We start from the raw sequence: 25872 nt of genomic DNA on the forward strand, positions 1-25872 counted from the left end.
GAGTTATTTTGCCAAAATCAAGCTTATCAGATTGGCAGATGGAGCCAAGCTAGGCATATGGGACAATACCTTGCAGGACAATATCTCAATTCAAAATAACATTGAAAAGACATGAGCAGTCAATCATATCCAAAGAATGATAGTCCACTCTGACAAGGCTAAGGTCCTACACCAAATATATAAGCATAGGAATAGGGAGACTTGCCTTAATAACTGTGTATGTAAGAAAGATCTAAGCATACTAATGTGCCACTGTCAGGTGCAAGTTACCAGATCCACATACTGATATGTAGAGTTCAAACTAACTACTTTATTTTATTCTTCCCATAATACAGGAATCTTCCCAGACTGATTGCCTTCCTTTGGGTACGGAGAGATAAGATTCCATGGAGCTTGGGGCAGGTCAGTCCTGGATCTCTTGTGGTTACACAATGATTCAAGACTAATTCCTCACTTGATCCCTCCTGCCTGACTGGCTGGATGTTTCTCAACACCACCAGAGTCATCTGATGCAGCAACTTAAAGGCCAATAAAAATGGGTCTGTATTAGGTTTTGAATCCACAATGCATATTGTTCCAATATACTGTGCCCTGATTAGTCTGGAATAGGGGTATAGGGTGGGATCACATTTTAAAAGAAACATGGAGAAGCTGTCAAGATGATAATAGGTTTGGAAATCAAGTCCTATGAGGAAAAGTTAAAGGACTAGGTATACTGTATTTACCATGAAAATAAGCCTAATAGGAAATATAATAGTACTTAAGAAATATGTGGAATATTTCACATACAGGAAAGGGTCGAAATTCTCAATTTTGAAACTGAGCAAGCACCACTGTATTGAATTGGGGGCAAGGAAGGCATCCAAGCAGAGTATGATGTTAAGCACTATTTATCAGATTAAGAGTCTACCTCAGCGATCAGCAACATTAAACACTCAAAGAGCCATTTGGACCCATTTTCCACAGAAAAGAAAACACCAGGAGCCACAAAAACCTTCCCATGCCTGACTATTTCCTGAACGGCCACAGAACTAGCATATGTAGTTGAATTAAATGTTCTGTTTTCTCCTGAAACTTTTCTTCTCTTGAATTTATCCATGGTTGGCCTACTGGGCTTCGAAAAGCTCAATAAATCGCGTACTGGTAGATATCACACATTGGCGTTGCAACACATATTTTGAGTGACAGGGAGCCGCAGCAGAGAGGTGAAAGAGCCACATGCGGCTCCAGTTGTTTGAAATACGTTTGGTTTTGTTCCCATGTACAGATGGAAATGTAGCAAGGGTGAATGCAAAGCCTACGGGGGGGGGGGTGTTTGAAAGAGTAGAAGAGGTGACAATAAGCAAAATTTGAGAATTGCCATGTAGCCTCCCAAATTTTGTTCTTGATCAAATCATCAAAAACTGTATGGACATAACAGTTGTTTATTATTGTCATTTTAGAAAACGCAGACAGTATAGTGTATAGGATTAATTTATAAAGTATTTTTGGCACATGTGAAATTGAAATTTGGTTGCTAAATGTGAATTATAAATATAAATATTGATAAATAAATGTATTTCCCCTCACCTGTGGGGGGAATCTGACAGGCAGTATTTAAAAGGAAATTCCTTAAATATTTAACTTAATAAAAATATGAAACTGTCCTATAGAGTAAAATGAAGTAAACAAATTTGGATAATTTTTGTGACCTTGTAATTTTTTGGAAGTTTTTTTTTTTTTTTTAGAATAGTCCATGTGCATTGTCTATTGATGGAGGACACTAAAATTAGATTTCAAGACCAAGCATTATTTTTGTGACTTCTAATTATGTGGTCAGGAAAAACAATCTGAAAATGTTGGTTCTGAAAGGTAGATTTATTTTTGTTGTTTTACAAAAGCAAGTATATTGCCATCATACAGTACAGTTTGAAATGCTTTCCTTGCAAAGTAAAACCAAAGCAAGAAAGAAAAAGAACCCAGGCCAATATTTTATTAATAATTATCAGAAGTTTAGACATTCTTCCCAAACACTGTTGTTTTCCTAGTAGCTTTAAAAAGATGTTTTAATGTATGTTTTAGACTTTAATGTATGTTTTAGAAATGTTAAGTGCTACAATGCAAAGACAAATTGATTTTTTTTTTAATTTGGAAGGAAACAATCCATTTACCAATTTTTAAAATTGGAAGAAATACTCTGATGCTTATAAGTTACTAATAATATATACATAAGACAGGAGTGTCAAACTGCCAGCCAGCGGGGCTGGATGCATCATGCGTAGGTCATGCCCACGCCAGCTCCGTGAAGGGAAAAAAGTCACGAAATGTCATGTGACAGCACATAGGAGATATAAAAGTTTATTTGGGAAAAAAATGTAATATTGACATTGAAAAGTCTGGATTTATTATATTTTCCATTTCATAACTGGTTTCAAATCTAAAATGAGATGCCGTGAAAATATCATTGCATTATGAAATTTCTTCCCATTTATAACAGTAATTCTGAATATAATGCACACTATCTGCATTGCCACAAAATGAATAACTAAATAATCAAATGCGGATAAGATCAGAATATTACTATTTGGGATGTTACAATACAGCACAACTAAAAACTGAATACATCATACTTAATTTAAAAGAAAAAGTTTGCTTTCAATTCTCTGAGATTATCTTCATATTAAGCAAATCTAAAGTGTTCAAAATATTCATAATTAGAATGAAATAAAGTTACACGATTATAGGACAAAATATGAATTCTATAGCTCATCCTGTCTTCTATTTGAACATTTAATTTATATTTCAAGAAAGATAAATTAATGCTGTAAATATATGCTGGGGTGATTTTCTTTTTTATTATTTAACAGCATATATTTTTTTCAATGTCAAATTCCCTAAAATGAATAGGATTTTCAAGAAAATTTGGTATAAGAATAGAATGTGAATATTATTTTTTTCCTATGATCTTTAGAAGGCTTGATTATCGTTGAAATAAATCCTCTTTCACCAATTTCAATTTGTATAAATCATAGTGGAATTTGACCAGTCTTAAATTAAGAACATTTAAATAAATTGTGAAAGGGGGAAAGAAAAAAAATATTTCAAGATTGCATACAGCTGGTTTGCTACCACTATAATATGAGGAAATTATAGCAACTCAGCAAATGCATAGAGATATGGATTGATGGCTTCTCCTTCTAGTGAGAATGGCTAAACAAATCACAGAACTTTTATCAGTATATCAGGTTAAAGGCTGTTTGCAATACTCACAAGCCAGAATCTGAAGCTAAGAACAAGCCTTGACACATTATAACTGCAATTCTCAGATGTCTGTAAGCTGCAAACCCACACATGGAAAAGACATCTGGTTGCAGAAAACAGCTTAGCCAGTTCGGTTGGCAGGAACAGCCAAATGAGTAAGGCTGAGCAAGGAAGCATTTGATACACCTGCTCAGTCTCTGTAACATCATGGCATATGGTATATGACATCTGAAGAGAGTCCACAGCATATCAATATACAAGTTAAAGTTTTACTATAATTATTTTTTTCCTCCTCCAGAAGTTATATTCATTTAATAACTTGTCCTGCTTCATTCCTTAAAAATTTTGGCTCAACAGCATAGATCCAAAGGAAGAACCACCGATATACAACATGAGTGTAAAACCTTAGATCTTCATAACTCAAGATGGCAACTGTAGTAGAAAGTCTATTGACATGTTGATCGTATCATCCTGGTATTGAGAGGCTGAAGAGGCCGCCAGTTGTCCACTAAAGGACAGTGAGGATCTTCTGCGCTATTGCTAGAAAGACTACGCAGCTTTAACATCTATGGAGGAAAAAGAAAGAGATTTCTAAGACCAATTTAGTTAAAAATGATCTAAAAAAACATTCAAAAGATACTAGAATGACAATTTCCTTTGAAAAGCTGCCAGAGTTTGTTCAAGGGGGGGGGGGGGAATGCAATACAAATCATTGCTATTTATTTGTTCTGTAAAGTTCTATTGGCTTATTTTCTAGAGAACCTCTCACCCAAGTAGAAATGAACTCTTACTTGTTGGATTCAATTGTTATTTATGTATTTGATTCAATTTTTAAACATTCTTTAGCTATCCAATGGTCTATTCTAGATTATACTCTTCTCAGGTAAAGAAGGCTATCTGGGGTTCAGGACCTACCATAGTCCAAATAGCATTTTTTCCCAAACACTGAAATAAAGTTTTGCCTAATTTAGATAACAACCTTGTTAACTGATTTTCCTTTCTTGGAGATCTGTAAGTCTTTCTTATAGATCTCCAGGATCTATATTTCTTGGTAAGAAATTGCCTGGATATCAAGATCTTTCTAATTACAAATAAACCTCTTATCTTTATTTCTCTGATGGGTGCCCCTCAAATTGCTACTTTAAATATCTTATCCATTTTGTTTCATGCCATTTAGCCAGTCTTAGAAGAATAAAGATAACATATTAAACAGATTTTGATTATTACAATTGATCAAAGAGCTTCCTGCAATAATATAAAGATCTGCTTTGTTTGCACAACTTTTTACTAGATTGTTGCAAAGCAAGAGAAACAAGTTTAGCAGTCTTTATTTATGAATGACCCATTTCTCTGGACTTTGCCCTTTTTGGAAATGACTTCAGTTAAAGCCAATAGACTTTAATTCTAGATAAATAGCACAAGGACTGGAGCCTGAAACCTTATTAAGGGTTTGATTCCTAGCCCAAGAAACCTAAGCAAAGCACACTAATATTTTGTTTTTCCAAGAAAAGTTTAACTAGGAAATAGGAAATTAAGAAATGAAATAAAGTATGCAAGACACTATGAAAAAGGAATGTGCTCCTTTCTTTCTCTAATAGAATTGATAAAGGATAGTGTCATTGTCTAAATAAAAAAACTCTTATCTGTTGGAAATAATATAATCGCCAACCACTTTTATGAGACTAAATTAAAATTTGAGATTCAAGATATACAAATTTTATTAAGTTCTTTTTTAAAAAAAGACCTTATTTTAAAAAAACATTGTTGTACTGATTTAAGGTGGGCTTATACTTTATATTTATAAGGTAGCTGAGGGGTCTTGGAGCGCCATTATTTTTTTAACATGGAAGTAGTAGTTTTTCCCTATAGGGCTTATGTCAAAGGTAACATGGGCATGCCAGAAAAGTAACACTGATCAGGTGATCTCCCATTGCTACAAGAAAGGAGCTTGTGATCTCCTGATACAAATCTCCTCATGATAGCCCTGCTTCCTGGAATGTCCGTGTGAGTTTTAAAGCCCTGTGATCTCTTTGGACACTTTGATAAGCGCCAGTAAAAATGGAGCCTCTTGGAATTAAGCTCTACCCCAGGTGTGTCAAACTCAAGGCCCGTGGCCCAGATCCGGCCCACGGGGTACTTAAATCTGGCCCGCAGGGAAACAGCGAAGGACCAGCCCGTGATGCTTCTGCCAGAGAAAATGGTCTCCCAAGCTCCATTTTTGGCTGCCACAGCCTCCAACAACCCTCTGCCAGTGAAAATGGAACTTGGTAGCATCCAAATTTTGATCATGTGACCATGGGATGCTGCAACAATCATAAATGTGAAAAACGTTCATAAGTCACTTTTTTCAGTGATGTTGTATCTTTGAATCAGAGGTGGGTTCCTACCAGTTCGCACCAGTTCGGTAGAACCAGTTCGTCAAATCTACTGAACCGGTTAGAAGAGGTTCCACCAGTGGACCCGGAAAGCAGGCCACACCTACAGAAGAGGTTCCGAAAAATTTTGAAACCCACCACTGCTTTGAATGGTCACTAAGTGAAATGTTGTAACTCAAGGACTACATGTAAAATGTCCTTAGGTTCTCGCTTGTCACTCTGATTCATTTGCTTTACAAACTGTCCAATATTTCTCATGAATACAGTAGCACAATATACCTGGATATACCTGGATCATGTAATATAATTTATGATAAAGCAAGATTATACTTACTAATGAACATATGAGATGCATTTAAACTTACACAAGATATATACAAAAAAAGTAATAACTAATGTACCTGCTGCTCATCAACACTTATAGGCTCTTTCATAACAATCCAGGTAACACACTCTTCACACGGAGGTGTTGTAAAAGAGCCTTGATAAGTATAGTAAGTTCGAATTTGAGGGAAGAGGATGGATGGATCAAAGTGTGGAAAAGGAGCCTCTTTTCCCTTAAAGAAATCAGAAATAACATAATTAAATTCAGTGACAGAGATTAGAAAGCTCTCTACAATCAAGATTTATTATGACTGGCTGATGATGATCATTTGTATAGATCGCTTCCAGGTATAGTTGAGATCACAGAATACTAAAACTAATTTATTCTAATATTTATCAGCAGTCAAAAGCTATTCAGATTTACCTATTAGATATCCCTATTTTTATTAAGTCTGCATTGATTTTAGTAAGTATCCCCAAGTAGTTTGAAATATGAATCAAAACTCCTGTGTCTGAAAACCTTCCTTTAAATAATCTTTTATTTGTTCCACTCTCATTAAACTTCCCATGGGAAATTGTCAGCTATTCGTTTTTTTTTAAAGATTTGTTACAAGTTTCAGATGTTCCCATTGTCCACATGTTTCATGCTAGTTCTCAGTACTAGTTGTTACTTGTCACAGTGAAGATTCACTTAAGTCAGGGTTCCAAATAGCATCCAAAAGTAAATCAGAGTCCAAGGCAAAGTATTGCTCAAAGTTCCAATTTATTAAGAGAGCCATGCTGGCACATCATAACCATAGTGTTGCTTGGCATGTTGTGTAAATGCAGTCATTAAGCTTCATAGGCATGACTTATGGCTTAGTATGACAACTGAAGCCAACTAACAGTGCCTTATTCAACAAATTAAGAATACTGTAGTTTGCCATGTGTTAATAATAGCATACTTTTTATGCATTATCTAATTATGTTAGCTGCCTTTATTGAAACATATTAGGTAGAAAACCTGGTATTGAGTAGAATATTGTTTTCCATACCTTTGTTTTAATAGCATCTATTTCTTCAATAATTCTTTTCATTTCTGGCTTAGGGTCTTTTCCTACCTGTCATGCAGAAGTCAGATAGTGAGCAAACATGAAAGGTGATTATCTTCCAAATTGCAACAGTACGCAGAATGAATTGTTAACTATCCCATATGTCCATTTAATTAGTAACATTTGGGGAATATCTTACAACCCCTACCAATAAGACTAAGTATAAAAACTAAAAGAGAATAACATTTGCCTGATTGGTTGGTTTTATTTAATGATGCTCTGTTTTGCACAACTAGAGTGTGATCTTAATTTCAGTGAGTGTTTCTGGACTTCAGAAAACATTTTGGTAGTAGTGCTGAAAGTGAAAATAATTGATTCACAAACTAAACTAAACTTTCACTAATTGGTACCCTCCAGCTGCGTTTGACTACAGATCCTGCTATCTTCATTGACTATGGTTCTCTATATTTTGAGCTGTACTGGCTGAGAATAATGAGAGATAGCAACAGCACTTAGATTTATATACCTCTTCACTGTGTGCCCTCTCTATGCAGTTTACAGAGTCAGCATATTGCCTGAGTTCTAAAGAGACATTTACATGGTAACAGCACTTTGCAAAGCCAAGAAGACTGGAGTTAACCCAGACTAACAGCCTGTTATTGGGAAAGGTGTTGATTGCCACAAAGCACTGTATACATTTGTGGTGTGTCCCTTCCTTGGAAAAGGAAGAATCTTCACACAGTATTCCATGTATTAGAAAGAAACCTAATACTATGGTGGACTTTTTCCTCAAGCTTAATTAGAAATTAGAAAGATAAGACAGTACACTCAATCCAGTGATGGGATTCAAATAATTTAACAACCAGTTACCCAGGGTCAGGTTGGCTGTTGCAAAAGGCATGGCCCATCCCCATCCTCCAGCTCCGTCACAAATGCGGGATGAGTCTCTCATGATGGCTAGCCTGACCCTGGGTGAACCAGTTGTTAAATTTCCACCCTTTGCCAAAAGGCTGTTTCTGGGGGTGCTTGTCTGCATGTTGGTCTTGTAGCTGTTTCAGCCTTCTGGATGCTGTTCCTTGAAGAGGCAAGGTTTCCAGGCAAGGGGGAGTGGGGTCAATATAGAGACAAGGAGTTGATGTTCCCAAGAGCTCACATGGGAAGGTGAAGTATTGGGGGGAAGTGGAAAGAGATATTACCCCCTTCCTGTGGAGCTGCGTGCAGGGGGTGTTGGTCAGTCTGCGGGCAAAAGTGAGAGGGATGAGGAATTAAGTTGGCAGCACAATCAAAGCTGGGCCCAATGTAGGGGAGACTGCGGTGTTAGTATGGCCAGGCAAATTATTATCCCCCCCCCCCACACTATCGAAATGGACCCTGACACTGCACTGCACTGCAATGGAGAAACAGACAATGGAGCAACCGGCACAAGAGAAGGAGAAGGGAAAGGGGTCTTTTCCTTTCATCACTCCAGCCGCTCCATTGCCCATTTCTCTACTGCAGCGCAGCACCCAGGATCCACTTTCATAGCGGAGTGGGGGGAGGTAATTTAATAACCAATTTGCCTGAAGCGGTGAGAACCGGATGAATCTCACCACTGACTCTGTCCATTAGTGTGGCATATGATGGGAGATTAGAGGAAGGTAGAGGATAGTTGTTGGCATTCTGTATGTTACAGTCCATAGTAGCGCAAAGTTAGGAATATAATCTAATGGTTGGGTTGGCAATATATAAAGCATGTAAATCATGTAACAATGCTGTACCTCTTTTCTTTAAATTATACTGTAAAATGTGATTGGATACCTCTATTTCCACGAAAGTAAAAGCCTATTTAAACTGCAGTGTCTCTGTATGCTGGTTTGTGTGTTCTCCAACAGAACTCTCACAATGCTTCTCTGAACGCACTCGCTCTCCCAACGGGGAGCTTTCCTAACAAAGGTATGTGGTGCATAGTGAAAAACAGAAAGCATCATTGTTCAAAGCAGATACAATTTTTAGAGCCACAGCTGAAGATTATTGTGAAAATGTGCATAAGAAAATAGCAATCAGAACTTACTTGCATTAGAATGGCTATAATAGCCACACCATCAGTTTTTCTCAAAGCATCAGCATAATTACTATAGAAGGAATTCCAATGTACCAAATGAATCTAAAAACAAGGAAACATTATAGTTTGATATCAAAAAAAGCCTTAATAGAACTTGGTGAAATTTCATAAAATTCTCTTCATTTCCCAGAAGCCATCTGACTCTCACTACCAGGTAATCAATAAAAATCAATTTAAACATTTAAAAAATGTTAAAAACCAGAAACACCCTGTATTATGCAGTAAGTGTTTTTGTTCTTTTAGAAAAATGTTTAAAATGATAGAGTCAAAAGGTAAGATTTCACAAAATTGCCAAATATACATTAAATGGTTTTCATTCTACTATTTTTCTCCACCTTATCTTGGAGCATCTTACAGATTATAATACTTATTCTCAGACAACATGAGTAGTGGCCAAGCAGAAGTGAAAAGAGTCATCACACACCTTTGGAAGCATATAAAATATATTGAGCACCCATAGTTTAATTATTTTCATAAGAACAATTTTCATAAAATCAAAATACTATAAAAATCCCTATAAGTGGTGCTTTCAATGTATCAACTTATAATGACTGGCAAACAAATATATAGTATATAATATGTTTTTTACAAGTTACATATTGTGAGTCAGGACAACTTTTATGCAGGACAAATGTATATGCATCTATATGCTATATATAATTAACACTTCTGTTCCTAAATATACCCAGTCAATTTCCATTTTCATTTTAAAAAAGAAGAGTGCTGCATTAACCACTATGTATACTGGTTACACAGATATCCTCATCTGTATGCTGACACCAGGGGTGGGTTCCTGTCAGTTCTAACCTCTTCTATAGAAGAGGTTCCACAAATCTACAGTGCCATTTAGAACCGGTTCCAGCTCCCTCCCCCACCCGTCTGCACATCATCAAGATGAAGAGCAAGAGGAGGAATTCTGGGAGTTGAAGTCCACACGTCTTAAAGCTGTCAAGTCCACAAGTCTTAAAGCTGTCAAGTTTGAACACCCCTGGTTTTTTTTTCTAAAAGGTTAGGGGTGCAAGGGTCTTGTAACTTGACAGCTTTAAGACTTGCACACTTCAATGCCAGAGTTCCTGAGCCAACATAACTGGAGGAGGAATTCTGGGAGTTGAAGTCCACAAGTCTTAAAGCTGTCAAGTTTGAACACTCCTGGGGTTTTTTCCTAAAGGGTTAGGGGTGCAAGGGTCTTGTAGCTTGACAGCTTTAAGACTTGCATGCTTCAAATGCCAGAGTTTCTGAGCCAACATTTTGGTTGCTAAGCAAGAGCGTTGTTAAGTGAGTTTCACCACATTTTACAAGTTGGCCACGCCCACCCAGTCACATGGCTGGCAAGCCACTCGCACAAAGCAGGCCACACCTACAGAAGAGGTTCTAAAAAAAATTGAAACCCACCACTGGCTGACACAGATATTGATGCTACCACCCCAGTCTTCTTATATTCTCTGCTCATTTGGGATTCTTGAAAAGATTGGATCTGAACTTTCAAACTGAGCTTCAACTCTATTCGCCTGCCATCCATTTCCATGTGTCAATTGGAGTTTTGATTCAAACCATGAATTATTATCTTTTCACCAGAAGAAATAACATGTTCATTTGTGTAGGACAAATTCAATAATTCAAAGACTTAAAAAATGTTAGCACTGAAAGTATGCATCAAACATTAAACTTCATGTCCTATATCAGGGGCGTCAAACTCAAGGCTTGCAGGATGCTTAGAGCTGGCTTGTGGAGCCACCCTGGAAAGAGCAAAGGACCAGCCAGTGGTGCCTCTGCCAGTGAAAATGGAGCTCGGGAGGGTTCGGGAATCCTTCCAAGCTCTGTTTTTGCCGGCAGTGTTTGCAGGAGGCCGTCGTAGATAAAAACAAAGCTCGGGAGCCTGTTTTCACTGGCAGAGCTCTCGAGCCACCACAGGCACCTCCCGACATGAATGATAACAAACTGGCCATGCCCACCATGGCCATACCTACCCTGGCCTGCTGAGGTCAAACACAACCCTGATGCAGCCTTCAATGAAATCAAGTTTGACACCCCTGTCCTACACCTTTGGCCACTGATCTCAATAGAGCCTGATGGAAATTGCAATTCAACCACATCTAGGGGACAACTGACTGTCCATCTTTGCTGAACCTTTATTAGACTATCTGCACCTGGTTTTCTACTGGTAAGGGGAGATCTTCCAGTATTTCCTGCAGAACCTACTCACCTCTCCTGCATGCCTTTTTGCATCCACCACGTGCTCTGAGCCTTTGTCGCTGGTAGAACCCCAGTGGATGTGAAGCTGACGGAGTCTGAAAATTCCAGGGAGTGGTCCTCCCCTAAGCACTGCAAAGAATAGTCTAGATTAACAGAAGATTTTGCTGTGCCATAACAAATGGTATAACCATTACATAAGATGAATATTATGAGCATCTCTTGCCAATATGACTGATGGCAAAGAGGACATCTCATCTTCCACTACATTTCCAATCCAATGTTCATAAGACAGTGCATCCTTGGCCAGGCACCTATCTCTAACACATTGGCAAGTATGTTGTGACACTTAGCATCTCCCTTTTTCTGCCTTAAGATTCCAAGTAGTGTGAGGTGATTAGTTTATCCATAACTGAATATATTCTAGGAAATATTTTGATGCAGAAGAACAATGTCCATTGCTTTGGCCAGGACCAAGCCATTCCCCCATGCCCAACTGATCATCAAATTGAGTCTTACAGTGATTTGTCATGATATTTTTCCAGTATTAGGAACAATGCATGTACAAGATACACATTGTCATCTAACAGTAGATGACAACTGTGAACAGGCAGTATGATTGAACTCACACATTTGTCACGTCTGACTTAATTAACTTTATGCACGTCAAGTTAGACTGGCCTTTGCCCAAAATTCATATCCTTCCTATCTATAAATAAATGTTGCCTTTCCACTTAATGAACAACTAGATGTAGCAGCAAGAAAGGATCTGAAATGTAAGGTAACTTTTCATACCACAGAAAAGTCTTGAGAAGTTTCCTATATGCAAGACTTTATTCAGTCAATGAATAGCAAAAAAAATATTACATAATGCAACATGAAAGATAAATCAAATAGAGCCAGTTTAATTTAGTTGTGACACTTAGCACCAGGCTAAAAACGATAGGAGTGTAGTTATAATCTTGCCTTAGGCATGAAAGCCAGATGGGTGCAGTCTCTCTGTTGTTGTTGCAGAGAAAATAGGAGGAGAAAAGAATATTAGGGTTAGGATTTGGATTAGGAAGGCAGAGGGACACATTTCCGTTGTAAAATTGTATTAACTAGGGTTGCAATGTTTCCCTTGGGTCTCCCTCCCACTTTACTTGCAGTAACCAGGATTGAATTGATGAGGCCCAGTTTTCCTGTTTTAAAAAGTATCAAATCACAATACATAATCAAAGTAATGACGGTCTTTTAATAGTTCTGACCAGTTTGCAATAGTCGAGATTAATAGGGAGATCACATGAGTATCTGATAAGAGTCATGTGAGCAGGTTTGGCCAATCCAACATTGTAAGAGCATGATGTTTGGAATGGGGAACCAGGGAAGGTCAGCAGGACCTCTGCCAAGCAAATCTTCTGGCTGCTCATGGAAATCCAATTCTCTGGTGACAAAGTTGGCACCATCCAATTGTACTTGCATCGCAAGCAGCTTCATTCGGTTTTCCTGGAGGTGGAGTTAAGGGATTATGATGATCCTGCACCGGGATCTACTAAGGCGGGTTTATTTATAATTGTTGAGGAATACGTCAGTAAGTTTCCATACAAGTCTTATGCTGGTATGATATGGAAATGCTTTAGGGGCAAATTTTTCGCTTTCTTCCACATCACCAAGGGCACCTGGACACAAACTGATTTGCATAGATGATTCTATAGGGGATTTTTCTCATTTGCAGGTATGGCCCGTGTAAGTATCTCAATATAGAGAATATTGCCTCCTCAATATGTTTTAAATACATAAAACCAATTATCATTATTAAGTATAAAAACATGTAAAAAATTTATTTAAACATTTAATTATAAAAACATTATGACAAAAGTTAAAAAGTTAAAAAACAGAACAAACAAGGTAATAAGAGCAAAGGGATGTTAATAATGAAGCCATCTCACAAGTTCACCTGTCTCCTGGGGTCCCAGGCTTTCTGGCATAATCAAGTCTTAAAGGACTGTGAAACTCAAAAGTGATGTCACCTGATAGTAGATTCTGCAATGTGGGAACCATCGCAGAAAAGGCTCACCCCCTAGGGCCCAAACTCCCTAGTTGACAGAACCTGTAACATACTCTCTCTGGTAGGCCTGATGAGACAAGCAGGTGAAGAGATGGGCGATCCTCAAGAAACCCAGCTCCATACCATGAAAAGTTTTAAAGGTCAATAAAATACTGTGAATTGGAAGAGACAGGTAACCCAAGCAGCTTGCAAAGAAACACACATAATTGCTCGTGCCACCATATTTTGCACCATCTGAAGTTTCCAGTTACTCATCAAGGACAGTCCCATGAACAGTGCATTGCTGCAATCCAACCTGGAGGTCATCAGGGCATGAATGACCATCAGTAAGGACCCTTTGATCCAGAAAAAGGTGTAACCGGCACACAAAACAAAGTTGTGCAAAGATCCTCCTAGTCAAGACTGCCACCTGCTCACTAAACTGGAGTGATGACTCCAGGAGGACTCCTAGATTGTGTAGAAGGTCTATTTGGGGCAGTGCAATCCCATCCTGCACCAAAAATGATACAGTTCCATCCACCAAGGGGGAGAGGGGTTATCTCAAAATCCACTCAGGCCACTCAGTCTTACCAGGGTTTGGTTGAAGTCTGTTGCTCCTCATCCAGACCCTCGCAGTCTCCAAACCCTGGGATAAATACTCACAGCATAAACAACCTTGTCAGGAGCAGAGATGTACAATTGAATGCCATCTGCATATTGATCATATATCACCCTATGGCAATGGATGAGCTCATCAAGTGTCTCATGTAGATGTTAAATAGGAGGAAAAAAACAGCAACCCATGGCATGCACCGCATATAGGGGCCAAGGGCAGGATCTTTTTTCCCCAATCATCACCAACAGGAATTAACCCTGAAAACCAGCAATACATCATGCCACTGTCTCCCAGTCTTTTGAGTCAATTCAGAGAGATACCATGGTTGATGGTACTGAAAGCTGCTAAAAGGTCAAGTAAGGTGAGAATGGATGCACATCCACCATCACACCCATACCAGAGATCATCCAAAATCGCAACCAATGCTGTTTCCATTCCACTCCCAGGCCTGAATCCTGATTGAAAAGGATCCAGGTAATTAAAATATACCATTATAAAGGAACATGAAACTGAAAGGCAGGAGCTCAGAAAAGCATGTGTTGCTGGGCTGATGCCATGGCTCTTTCCTTCTGAAAATTTTCTCCTACATTTTTTTTTAAAAAAGATACTCAGTATAAAACACAAGCCAAGATAATGACAATGTAATTCTACCCCATGTCCACTTCTGTAGTCAGATGAGAATGTCTACTTTATTAAGATTTCATTTCCCTATCTCAATGTCAAAGTCAATTAAGAGAAATGCAACCAGTGAACCAATGAATTTATAGGCAGAACTGTACAAAAGCATTGTGCACTTCATCCCCAAGGCAAGCACCAAACAGGATAAAAGCCATGTGATATGGATTGACCCACTACTATGGCCTTCTAGCTATGGAAAAAATATTTGAATTTAAAAAATCAGTATTTCCAACATATCAATAGAATTCTTCTCTCCATTTGCACTCAATTGAACTGCCAAGAGCTATCATTTCACGGAACTGCTTCCTGCACAATTAGGTCTCTATGTATTGCATTTTGTTTTAGATACAGTCATGAGATTAAGGTTAAGGTTCCCCTCGCATATACATGCTAGTCGTTCCCAACTCTAGGGGTGATGCTCATCTCCGTTTCAAAGCCAAAGAGCCAATGCTCTCCGAAGATGTCTCCGTGGTCATGTGGCCGGCATGACTAAATGCCAAAGGTGCACAGAATGCTGTTACCTTCCCACCCAATAGAAAAGTGGTGCCTATTTTTCTACTTGCATATTTTACATGATTTCAAACTGCTAGGTTGGCAGAAACTGGGACAAGTAATGGGAGCTCACTCCGTTATGTGGCACTAGCCATTCGAACCGCCAAACTGCCTACTTTTCTGATCAACAAGCTCAGCATCTTAGCCGCTGAGCCACCATGTCCCTTTTGTCATGAGGTTACCTAAGTAATTTCTAAAATACTCATAACTTCTCTTAGTACTTATGTCTAATTTTTCACATTTTGATGCCATCATTCGCCATCTGTACATCTTTGCAATTATGGTTCACTGTGGACTAACTGCCACCAAATTTCCAAAATGTCAGTGACTATCCTTTTTACTGACTTGCTTAAATCTCCCATTAGTTATATGGAAGATTTCGTTTCTTTTTTTCTTTTTGTTTGCCTGCTGCTTCTTTAACAGGGAAGAAAGATAAAGAGGCAGCCTTGTGACTTTGTGCTATCTGAATAGAAAAATAACATGGCATCTTCTATATGTATACTAATTCCAATCGCATATACCATCTATTAAATCTGAAGGAAACAGACTATTTTTCAGAGATGTATGCAATTACGTTATCATGCATCTTGCTGTCACCGGAAGCAAGTATTCCATCTTGCTCACCAATAGGGCCAGCCTTGAAGAGAACAAGGGTAGAAGGGCAATTTTGTTCCAATATTTCCTTTACCAAGAATATGGAGTTGTGTGATCTGTTTCTGTCTCAATTTTACAACTTTCAAAAGTAAAATAAACAATCCAAATATGTGTCACGCATATAGAGATAATCCTTGCAAACTCAGTCAATGATCATTTCAAGCTTTTATAAAATTGTCCTTTGAATACAGATGAGCATGGTTTCTGGCGGTCCAGTCTTAGATTTCCTTTTATTGTGTTATTATTTTTAAAAGAGTATAAAAGTATCCTTTAATGCAACATTAAACAAAATGATGCAAATTATATTACATGCATATTTGAATTTATAGTGTATAGGTCTAAGGTAAAGGTAAAGGTTCCCCTTGCACATACAGTATGTGCTAGCTTTTTCCTGACTCATCTCCATTTCAAAGCCGAAGAGCCAACATTGCCCAAAGACGTCTCCTTGGTCATGTGGCCAGCATGACTAAACACCAAAGGCGCACAGAATGCTGTTATCTTCCCACCAAAGGTGGTTCCTATTTTTCTATTTGCATTTCTACATGCTTTCGAACTGCTAGGTTGGCAGAAGCTGGGACAAGTAACTGGAGCTCACTCCGTTATGTGGCACTAGGGATTTGAACCGCTAAACTGCCAACCTTTCTGATTGACAGATTTGAACAGTTGATAGAAAAATACATTCACAATATTGAGTAATGCTGAACCAAGTGAATGATATGCCTGTTCCACATGCTATCCAGATGTTAATCATAATAGTAATTGTCAAGGTCAATCCACTCCTTCTGCTTATAGGAGGTAAGATAAATAGTCCTTCATACAGAAGATGTCTTCAAACAGCAGACTATTCTCTGTAAAAAATAAAATAGGCAAATACTCCACTACAACGGTTTGTCAAAGCTAAGCCAATTTGATCAAAATCACAGAAAACCCAACATCATACTGTAAGCAACAACTCTATTATGCTAGGACCTGCAACTTCCTCATTAACTCATTTCACCCAGTTTTAAATCCTATTCAGTTCAATTCAGACCTGCAGAATTCACTGATATCCAATGTGGTGGTAGCCACCAATTTAGACATTTTTAAAGGAATAGAGAAGATAGGTGTATAAATGGGTATTTTATTTTCTGATTCATAGGCAACATACTTGTAAGCCTGTTGCAAAGGAGACATGGTGAAAAAGTACTCTTCTGTCCATCCTGTAGAGTTGTTTAATGTACTTGATTGGCTATTATTTATTTGTATAAAAATAAAAGTCAGTGCTCCATTCTTCAGGCATGGAATAAATGCTATTAATAAATGCTCATCTATTGTCCTCACAGCAAAAGAGAATTCAAACATTTGTCTTAACTGCAACATTATTATGACAATAGTCTAGGTCAGTAGCCCCCAACCTTTTTGGCACCAGGGACAGTTTCATGGAAGACAATTTTTCCATTGAGGGAGGGGGAGGGGGATAGAAGGAGTGTATAACCTAGATCCTTCGTGTGCGCAGTAGGCTTTGTACTCCTATGAGAATCTAATGCCTGATGATTTTAGGTGGAGCTAAGGTGGCGATGCTAGCATGGGAGAGTGGCTGTAAATACAGATGAAGTTTTACTCGCTCACCTGTCACTCACCTCCAGCTGTACAGGCCCATTTCTAACAGCTCACGGACTGCTAGTGGCCTGGGGGTTGTGGGACCTCTGGTCTAGGTCACATTAAAAAACAATTTTTTGAAAGCCGTGTTTTTTTAAACTATAGTACTCTAGTTCAGAGGGACGTGGTGGCTCAGTGACTAAGATGCTGAGCTTGTCGATCAGAAAGGTCAGCAGTTCAGCGGTTTGAATCCCTAGCGCCGCGTAATGGAGTGAGCTCCCGTTACTTGTCCCAGCTTCTCCCAACCTAGCAGTTCGAAAGCATGTAAAAATGCTAGTAGAAAAATAGGAACCACCTTTGGTGGGAAGGTAACAGTGTTCCATGCACCTTTGGCATTTAGTCATGCCGGCCACATGACCACGGAGACATCTTCAGACAGCTCCAGCTCTTCGGCTTTGGAATGAAGAGGAGTACTACCCCCTAGAGTCGGGAACGACTAGCACATATGTGCGAGGGGAACCTTTACTCTAGTTCAGTCAGTTCCTAACAAAAAAGTACAACACTGAATAGTATTGTGTGAGGAGGACCTTGAAAATTCATTATTTAAAAAAATCCTTAGTACATTGCATTTTCAGTGAAGGGCACAATATGCAGATCAGGAAAAACAATTTTCAATCTTAGATACCGGCAATCTTTAGTAAAACTAATGAAAGCCTCTATGACCAGCTTATAGAGCAGTATCCCTCTTCAAATATAATTGAGTTTTCCTTACAAATGGGATATTCATGAATACATAATTGACCAAGCCAGGAATGTTATCCCTCTTCACATAAAGTCGTGGGAAGGACACACTATATTGATACAAAGGTTTGAAAAGCTTCATATATTGTCAGGTTTTCAGCGACAGGTGACAATCACAAGTGAAAACAAAGGAAGTTCAGCCCTCCCCTAGGTACAAGTGAGGGTTTAGCAGTTTTGTTTTATGATTTAAAAAAAAACAACAGTATAACACAGTTGGCCATGTCAATAACAATGCAATTAACAGGTTCAAGAATAAATAGACCGTTGGCATGTTCTTTGAAATAACCCACAGTAAAGTCAGTTATGAACATTGGACAACGATACGATGGACTTTTCTGAGATGAAAATGCCTAACTAAAATACTGCTCATTTTCATAGTGGCAAAGAGTGCCATTTATTTCATGAATTCAGGTCATGTTGAATTCAAAGAGAAGAGATTATTCCAGCGTAGCATTCTGGAAGCAATCTCAGTTTTGACCTAAAATGCCCCTGCCCATAAGTTTTAACTCCAGGCCTCCAGTGATACTAACCACACATTCTTTTGCAGCCTAAAAAGGAGAAAGCACCCGACTCCTGTGGGCAGAAAGCCGATCGCTGCCGCAATCCCAGAGGGCCTTTGTTTGAAGCAACATTCAAGTCCTTTGACTGCCAGCAATAGCATGGAATTCCAGAGTTAATGCTACCGCAGAGCTCAACCTTTTGTGTCAGAGTATTGCTGGTCTCTCATCAGTGATTAATATCTATGTACTGGAATACCCAAGGATAAAAGTATGTTAAGGCATAGGGCAAAAGGCTTAGCTTTGTCTTTTCTTTAGCTGGCATTGTGATGTTGGCCAACTCAGAACACCATCTTTCCTTTTCAGTTTTGGAATTCTGTTCACTTTGATTGGGATTATTGAAGCACCCAGACAAAAGGACATCATAATCAATTAAATGTAACAATGCAAAAAAAATCCAAGGACTACAATACATGAAAAATGGATGCGTTCTGTTGCAGCCATACAATGCAAGGAAACAAGCGAACAAAAAGGCACATGGTTTGTTCCTTCTCACAACAGCATGAATAGTAGACACTCCAATGAAAAAGATGCAACCTTATAGCCAAGAACTACTCCAACAAGAGAATAGATAAAAACCGTCAAAGAGAACCATCACAAAATACAAATATTAAATTGGCCCTGCAGCAACACACACACACACACACACACACACACACACACAAGTAAGTACATTTCTGTACTGTACATGAGTGCGAGGAGGTTCTAAACATTTGAAAGCAATTACAGTTCAGGAGGACTGTATCTTACCTGTGCTGTTAAAACAAATCTTAAAATCGTATCACTACTCCAAGTATGGTCAGTGTTCCTACATTTCGTTTAAAAGCAAAAAGCTGCTGTTCTGCAACTCCTTTTCCATTTTCTGAGAAAAGACTATTGTAAAAGACCCTATGCTAGGAAATGAAAATCAACTTCATGGAAAATTCCATGGGCTAATGAGAACATTTTGATATTCAACTATGGATGCACATGGAAAGAATCGTGCTGATCACAGTAAAATGTCATTCTTGTAATCTGTTTTCATGTGAATTGCAAGTTTAATCCAATCAAATACTGTGGCAGCAAAGCAGTGGTGGGTTTCAAATTTTTTTAGAACCTCTTCTGTAGGTGTGGCCTGCTTTGTGGGAATGGCTTGCCGTCCATGTGACCGAGTGGGAGTGGCTTGCCATCCATGTGACTGGGTGGGCATGGCTAACTTGTAAAATGTGGTGAAACTAACTTAACAATGCTTTTGCTTAGCAACCAAAATGTTGGCTCAGAAACTCTGGCATTGAAGTGTGCAAGTCTTAAAGCTGTCAAGTTACAAGATCCTTGCACCCCTAACCCTTTATAAAAAAAAAAACAGGAGTGTTCAAACTTGACAGCTTTAAGACTTGTGGACTTCAACTCCCAGAATTCCTCCTCCAGTCATGTTGGTTCAGGAACTCTGGCATTGAAGCACACAAGTCTTAAATCTGTCAAATCATAAGACCCCTGCACCCCTAACCCTTTAGAAAAAAAACCCAGGGTGTTCAAACTTGACAGCTTTAAGACTTGTAGATTTCAACTCCCAGAATTCCTCCTCTCACTCTTCATCTTGATGATGTGTGGATGGGTGGGGGGAGGGAACTGGAACCGGTTCTAAACGGCACTGTAGATTTGTGGAACCTCTTCTATAGAAGAGGTTAAAACTGGCAGAAATCCACCCCTGCAGCAAAGACTAACATCCCCACTCATCTTAAAGGCTTTAAAATAGTTGAATGAAACGATTGGAAATATAGAGTAGGATTCATTCCAAGCAAGCAGAACCTGAATTTCCCCTAGAAGTGATATACAATTTGGCTGTTTGGAATTTTTGCTGACTAGGATTGTTTATTGCATTTATCTAATTGTTCACTATAAAACTTATTTTATGTTTTTATTTTTAAATTTCTTTGTGCCCTGGTGACTTGTTTCTTGCTTTATGATTGCTTTGTAAGCAGATTTACCCTTTTTTGGATAAAAAAGTGATTTATTTCATTTCTTTTTGTATAAACAAATTATATAAATTTCCATGAGGAGAAAAAGCAGAGAAAGGAGGTAGAGACAAGAAAAAATATATAGGAAAATTATAATTGATAAGGTTCTAATTAAAAAGGCTGGGAAAGGTAAAAAGCAAGAGAAAAATGACTACCAAAGGTGAATGGACTCAGTTACAAAAGCAATGAATGTAAGGAGATAATGAATGATCAGATTAGGGACGGACCATCATCAAGGAAATTGAACTATGCAGTTGCTAAGAGTCAACAATGACTTTATGGCATATTATCAATTAGCCTGACTTGGTAGCATAACAACCAAGTACAGTAATGCTTATAGAAGAATGCTTTTTGATAAGATTGATGGCTAGTGGCTTCCTATGTGAGTTGGTGAATGGGGAGTTGGAGCCAGTTTTTGTATTCCTGGTAACTGTCTGAATAAATCCCTGCAGTTTTAAAGTGGTTTCCCATTGTTTCCTTCCTAGAGAGGAGAACTGGTCCCAGGTCACCTAGCTTGTTTTGTGCATAAGAACTCACATTCTTAAGGTTTCTAATCTGATACCTTAACTACTAACCATACTGGCTCTTTACTTTAGGTAAAGGTTCCCTCACACCTATGTGCTAATTGTTCCCGACTCTAGGGGGCGGTGCTCATCTCTGTTTCAAAGCCGAAGAACCAGCGCTGTCAAAAGACATCTCTGTGGTCATGTGGCCAGCATGACTCAACACCAAAGTCACACAAAACGCTTTGGTGGCCTTTCCACCAAAGTTGGTTCCTGTTTTTCTACTTGCATTTTTACATGCTTTCGAACTGCTAGGTTGGCAGACGCTGGGACAAGTAACGGGAGTTCACTCCGTTAAGCAGCACTGGGGATTCGAACCTCCAAACTGTTGACCTTTCTGATTGACAAGCTCAGTGTCTTAGCCACTGAGCCACGGCATCCTTTTAATGCACTTCAACTCTTAAATTACATGACTGACAAATACTTTCCAGCATGATCTACCCTTCATGTGATCAGATTGGGATGCAAAACCAGGAGGATTGCACCTATCATTCTACAACAGAATAAAGACTGAAGAGCAAAATAGTAACAAAATCCCAACTTTGCTGAAAAGCATTGAGTTTCAAAATGATTGCAGACTTTCTGTAAATTGGTTGTTGACATGGATGGCATATCTCTCGAAATTGAGAGAATATTCCGAGGGGCAGAGGAAAGTAAATAATCCAACCAGCACAATACGCAACAAATCACTCATCTCCCCCCAGCTGTTCCTGTGTTCAGGGAGATGAAGCCTTCCTTAGAAGATCATTTCACAACAAGGATTTTGTAGGCTTAACCCTGATTACTTTAGGCTTACAAGTACATTTGCAAACATTTACCAAAGTAAACTTACCTGAACGATCAAAAGTATCATCAAATGTAATCCGCAATGTTTTCCCGGTGTTTCTTATGTTCTTAGCTGCACCTGGATCGTAGCCGGTAAACCAAGGCAAAAGAGCAGGGTCTTTGAAGGCATCTTTGCTAAGAATTGCAACAGGTGACTGGTTGTTCCCTTTGGCTAATGGGTAAGATGTATGCCAGGTATCAGGTCCTGGGAGGGAAACATGCCAAGGCAAGGTGCATTATATCCTGTGCCATATGACAGCCATTTTCAACAAGTTGCCCTTCAGCTATTTTGGTTTTTTAACCCCAGATGCCTGTTCCAATACCTGAAGGATATGAGGCTGGAAAAGTCAAATGAACAATGTTGAGCCCTACCTGATCCCAAGATGATTTAGTCTTTTTGAATTACTTAAAATTACCTTTTAAAGAGTCTTTAAATCTTGGAGGCAAGGATTAGTGTTACAGTTTCAACCACTCTTTCTATTCCTCATTAGAAAACAAGAAATTAAAACTAGATCTGAATTTAAAACATAGCCCCCAGTCCTGCATAACCTAACAGAAAATCTCACCAAATTCAGTGAGGTTACCTTCATGTATAGATTCGTGTAGAAAAAAAATTAAAAGCATACAGTGCTATTGATAATTTTGACACTGCATAAACTTTTGCTAATTAGAAGCAAAATGGGTGAAGTTGCTAAATATATTCCACCAACTTTCTGCTATAGGAAAACTTTCATTTATTTAAACTTCAAAGAAAATCGTTAAGGGTGTATGACCCTCATAAGAACTACAGACTATAAGGATTCTGCTTAGATTTCTTCCTCAAGCCCACCTTTTAGAGTAAAGTTTTAAAAAAATCTGTTTTGGAAATCAGTTCTGCATCTATGCAGCACAAAGTTCCAAGGTGGGTCCCTGGAAATCTTAACACAACAATTTTTTGCATGTCTACTATAAATAGGTCACATTAAAGCCAAAGGGGCTTTTATTCAATTGCCTTTCAAGTTATTTACTTTAGCAATAGCAGTAGCAATAGCAATAGCAGTAGACTTATATACCGCTTCATAGGCCTTTCAGGCCTCTCTAAGCGGTTTACAGAGAGTCAGCATATTGCCCCCAACAATCTGGGTCCTCATTTTACCCACCTCGGAAGGATGGAAGGCTGAGTCAACCCTGAGCCGGTGAGATTTGAACCGCTGACCTGCTGATCTAGCAGTAGCCTGCAGTGCTGCTTTTTAACCACTGCGCCACCTTGGCTCTTTAGAACAGGTAGGAAAGCAAAACTATATATTTCTAAAAAAATGGCAGCGTTACTATAGTACCACTTAATTGTAGGCAGGGGCACAGTGTTATACAAAGCTGTGACTCATGTTTTTTATTGCTATATATCTCAAGCCTGGGATCTAAGTGAAAAACAGGTTCTGGGATGTCATTCTGAGTGCACAGACTAATTCTACCTCCTCATGGGGTACCCTTCAGAGATTTTTTCCTGCTGATTGAGAATGACAAGAGTGCTACCAGAGTGGATAAAGGTGTTACGTATTCAGAAGAGTTAACTGGGGAGAATGGAGTTCCCACATGGAAGATTTTCTGCCTCTTTTTAAATTTAAACATATCTGCCAAAGCCACTTGCATCCCCTTCTCTCAGGAACAATTATAGCAAGGGAAAAAACCTGACTGACCCAGACTGTGGGGGCAAGTTGCTGACTCAATTTGCTTAAAAAAAATGTGTAAACCGCTTAGAGAGTGCTGATAGCCCTATGAAGCGGTATATAAGTCTAATAAATAAATAAATAAATAAATAAATAAATAAATAAATAAATAAATAAATAAATAAATGAATAAATGAATAAATGAATAAATGAATAAATAAATGAATGAATGAATGAATGAATGAATGAATAAATAAATAAATAAATAAATAAATAAATAAATAAATAATAAATAAATAAATAAATAAATAAATAAATAAATAAATAAATTTTACCCATCAGGCAGTTTCCACAATAGACCTCCTGAAAGCCTTTTCTATTTGAATTGCATATATTGAATTCCAGACTCATAAGCAAACAAAATTCCCCTTGACAGGGTCCTATTTTTCTTTCTTTTTCTTTCTCTTCCAGTTTTACTCCGTTATTTGAGTCCACGGAAATTTATATAATATCAACTGGAGATTATTGATACTCTCATATTTAGATAATTTAAACTTTTAAAAATAAATTTGTTTATATCAGTATTAATTATCATTTCTAAAATGCCCATCCTGATACCAATACTGTCATAAAGTTGTTTAAATTAAAGCTGAACATCGTATTAAGAACAAATACAAAATACACCAAACCATTTGTTATACATAGCGTAATGTATATTATATATGTCTTCTGTGCTTTTCCTATGATAATAAATAAAAATAAAAATTGTTCTTCTTCCAGCCAGGAAATTTTATAATGAATGCAAAAAGGGGCTATTTTCAGTCTTTGGCATCCTCAGTTACTAACAAGAATGAGGCAACTAACAATGAGAGTCTTCCATCAAAAATCCAGAAAAGTCCAAAATTCAATCCTGAGATAGATAAGCAAACAATCTGGTTAATTTGGCTTCCCAAATACATATTCAACCTAAGGAAGAATCACTTAGCCTTGCAAGTTGCTTTCAAGTTATCACCCCCAGAAACATTTCTTAAACATCCTTCACTGCAACCCTCCAGATGTGTCGAGCAAGAACTCCAATAAATCTACAGCCAAGTTTTCAGTGGGGATGATGGGAGTTGTGGTCCATCATACCTGCAATGCATCCCAAAAAGGAAAGCCTGATGGGGGGGGGGGAAGTATATTTGAGAACTTATGCCCTATTTGATAGCATCAAAAAAGAGTGGAGTGACCAGGTAAGGCGGCCTCTCGGAGACACGCCCGAGAGTTTGGAAAAACGCTTCTTCCCCAGTTCGGTTGAATGCTGCGGGGGGACCACGGAGCTGCGAGGGAAACTCCTGCCCCAAATAGCCCTGCTCGATTGGGATGTGTGCGCAGTTAGAGGAGCGAGGCAGGATGGCTGGGGACTTCTTCCCACTCACCATTTTCCTTGCTATAGCCCCAGGTCAGAGCTTCGCCGGTGGACTGCTTGCGCATCGTCCTCTCTCGCGGGCTTCAGCACCGCTGGCCGCGAACTTCTGACGCCCGAGCCATTTATAAGGCTCAGCGGACTCCAGCCTTGGGACAGCCCGGCGTCGGAGGCGCCCAAAGATCATTTACAGCCGGAGGCCGGAAGGGGGAGCTACGCACCAGCGCGGGTTTCCCCTATAACTTGGATCGTCCAGCCGACAGATCCGGCGGCTGGAAGAACGATCAGCTTAAGAGAAGTGGAGCTCACCCGATTTCTCGGTATCTTCCTTATGATCCGGATCTTAGAGGTTGATGGTTGTCAGATAGTGGTTCCTCATACTTTTCCATATTCCGTGTCAGAATTAGTTGACATTTGCACATTGTGGAAAGGATCCTTTTCTTCCTTCCTTCCTTCCTTCCTTCCTTCCTTCCTTCCTTCCTTCCTTCCTTCCTTCCTTCCTTCCTTCCTTCCTTCCTTCCTTCCTTCCTTCCTCCCTCCCTTCCTTCCTTCCTTCCCTCCTTCCTTCCTTCCTTCCCTCCCTCCCTCCCTCCCTCCCTCCCTCCTTCCTTCCTTCCTTCCTTCCCTTCCTTCCTTTTCTCCCTCTCTCCCTTCCACATGTATATGTGCTATTGAAGACTAACACATGTATGGCCATACTAAATTTTGTAATT

The 25872-nt window shown here is 38.8% G+C and overlaps 1 protein-coding gene across 1 annotated transcript; it reads right to left on the reverse strand.

Moving 5' to 3' along the window:
* Positions 1 to 1851: 1851 nt before the first annotated feature.
* Positions 1852 to 25316, reverse strand: CA3 (carbonic anhydrase 3). The gene is made up of 7 exons (XM_087706900.1): positions 25173 to 25316; positions 22116 to 22313; positions 11275 to 11393; positions 9021 to 9113; positions 6974 to 7039; positions 6017 to 6172; positions 1852 to 3806 (listed from the first exon to the last, which is right to left on the reverse strand). Exons 1-7 carry the CDS (start codon positions 25225 to 25227, stop codon positions 3687 to 3689), a joined length of 807 nt encoding a protein of 268 aa, XP_087563026.1. The 5' UTR covers positions 25228 to 25316; the 3' UTR covers positions 1852 to 3686.
* Between the last annotated feature and the right edge of the window lie 556 nt (positions 25317 to 25872).

Source organism: Thamnophis sirtalis, unplaced genomic scaffold (assembly GCF_051295495.1).
Source record: "Thamnophis sirtalis isolate CommonGarterSnake01/CBP01778 unplaced genomic scaffold, rThaSir2_p1.2 scaffold_2, whole genome shotgun sequence".
Taxonomy (NCBI): domain Eukaryota; kingdom Metazoa; phylum Chordata; class Lepidosauria; order Squamata; family Natricidae; genus Thamnophis; species Thamnophis sirtalis.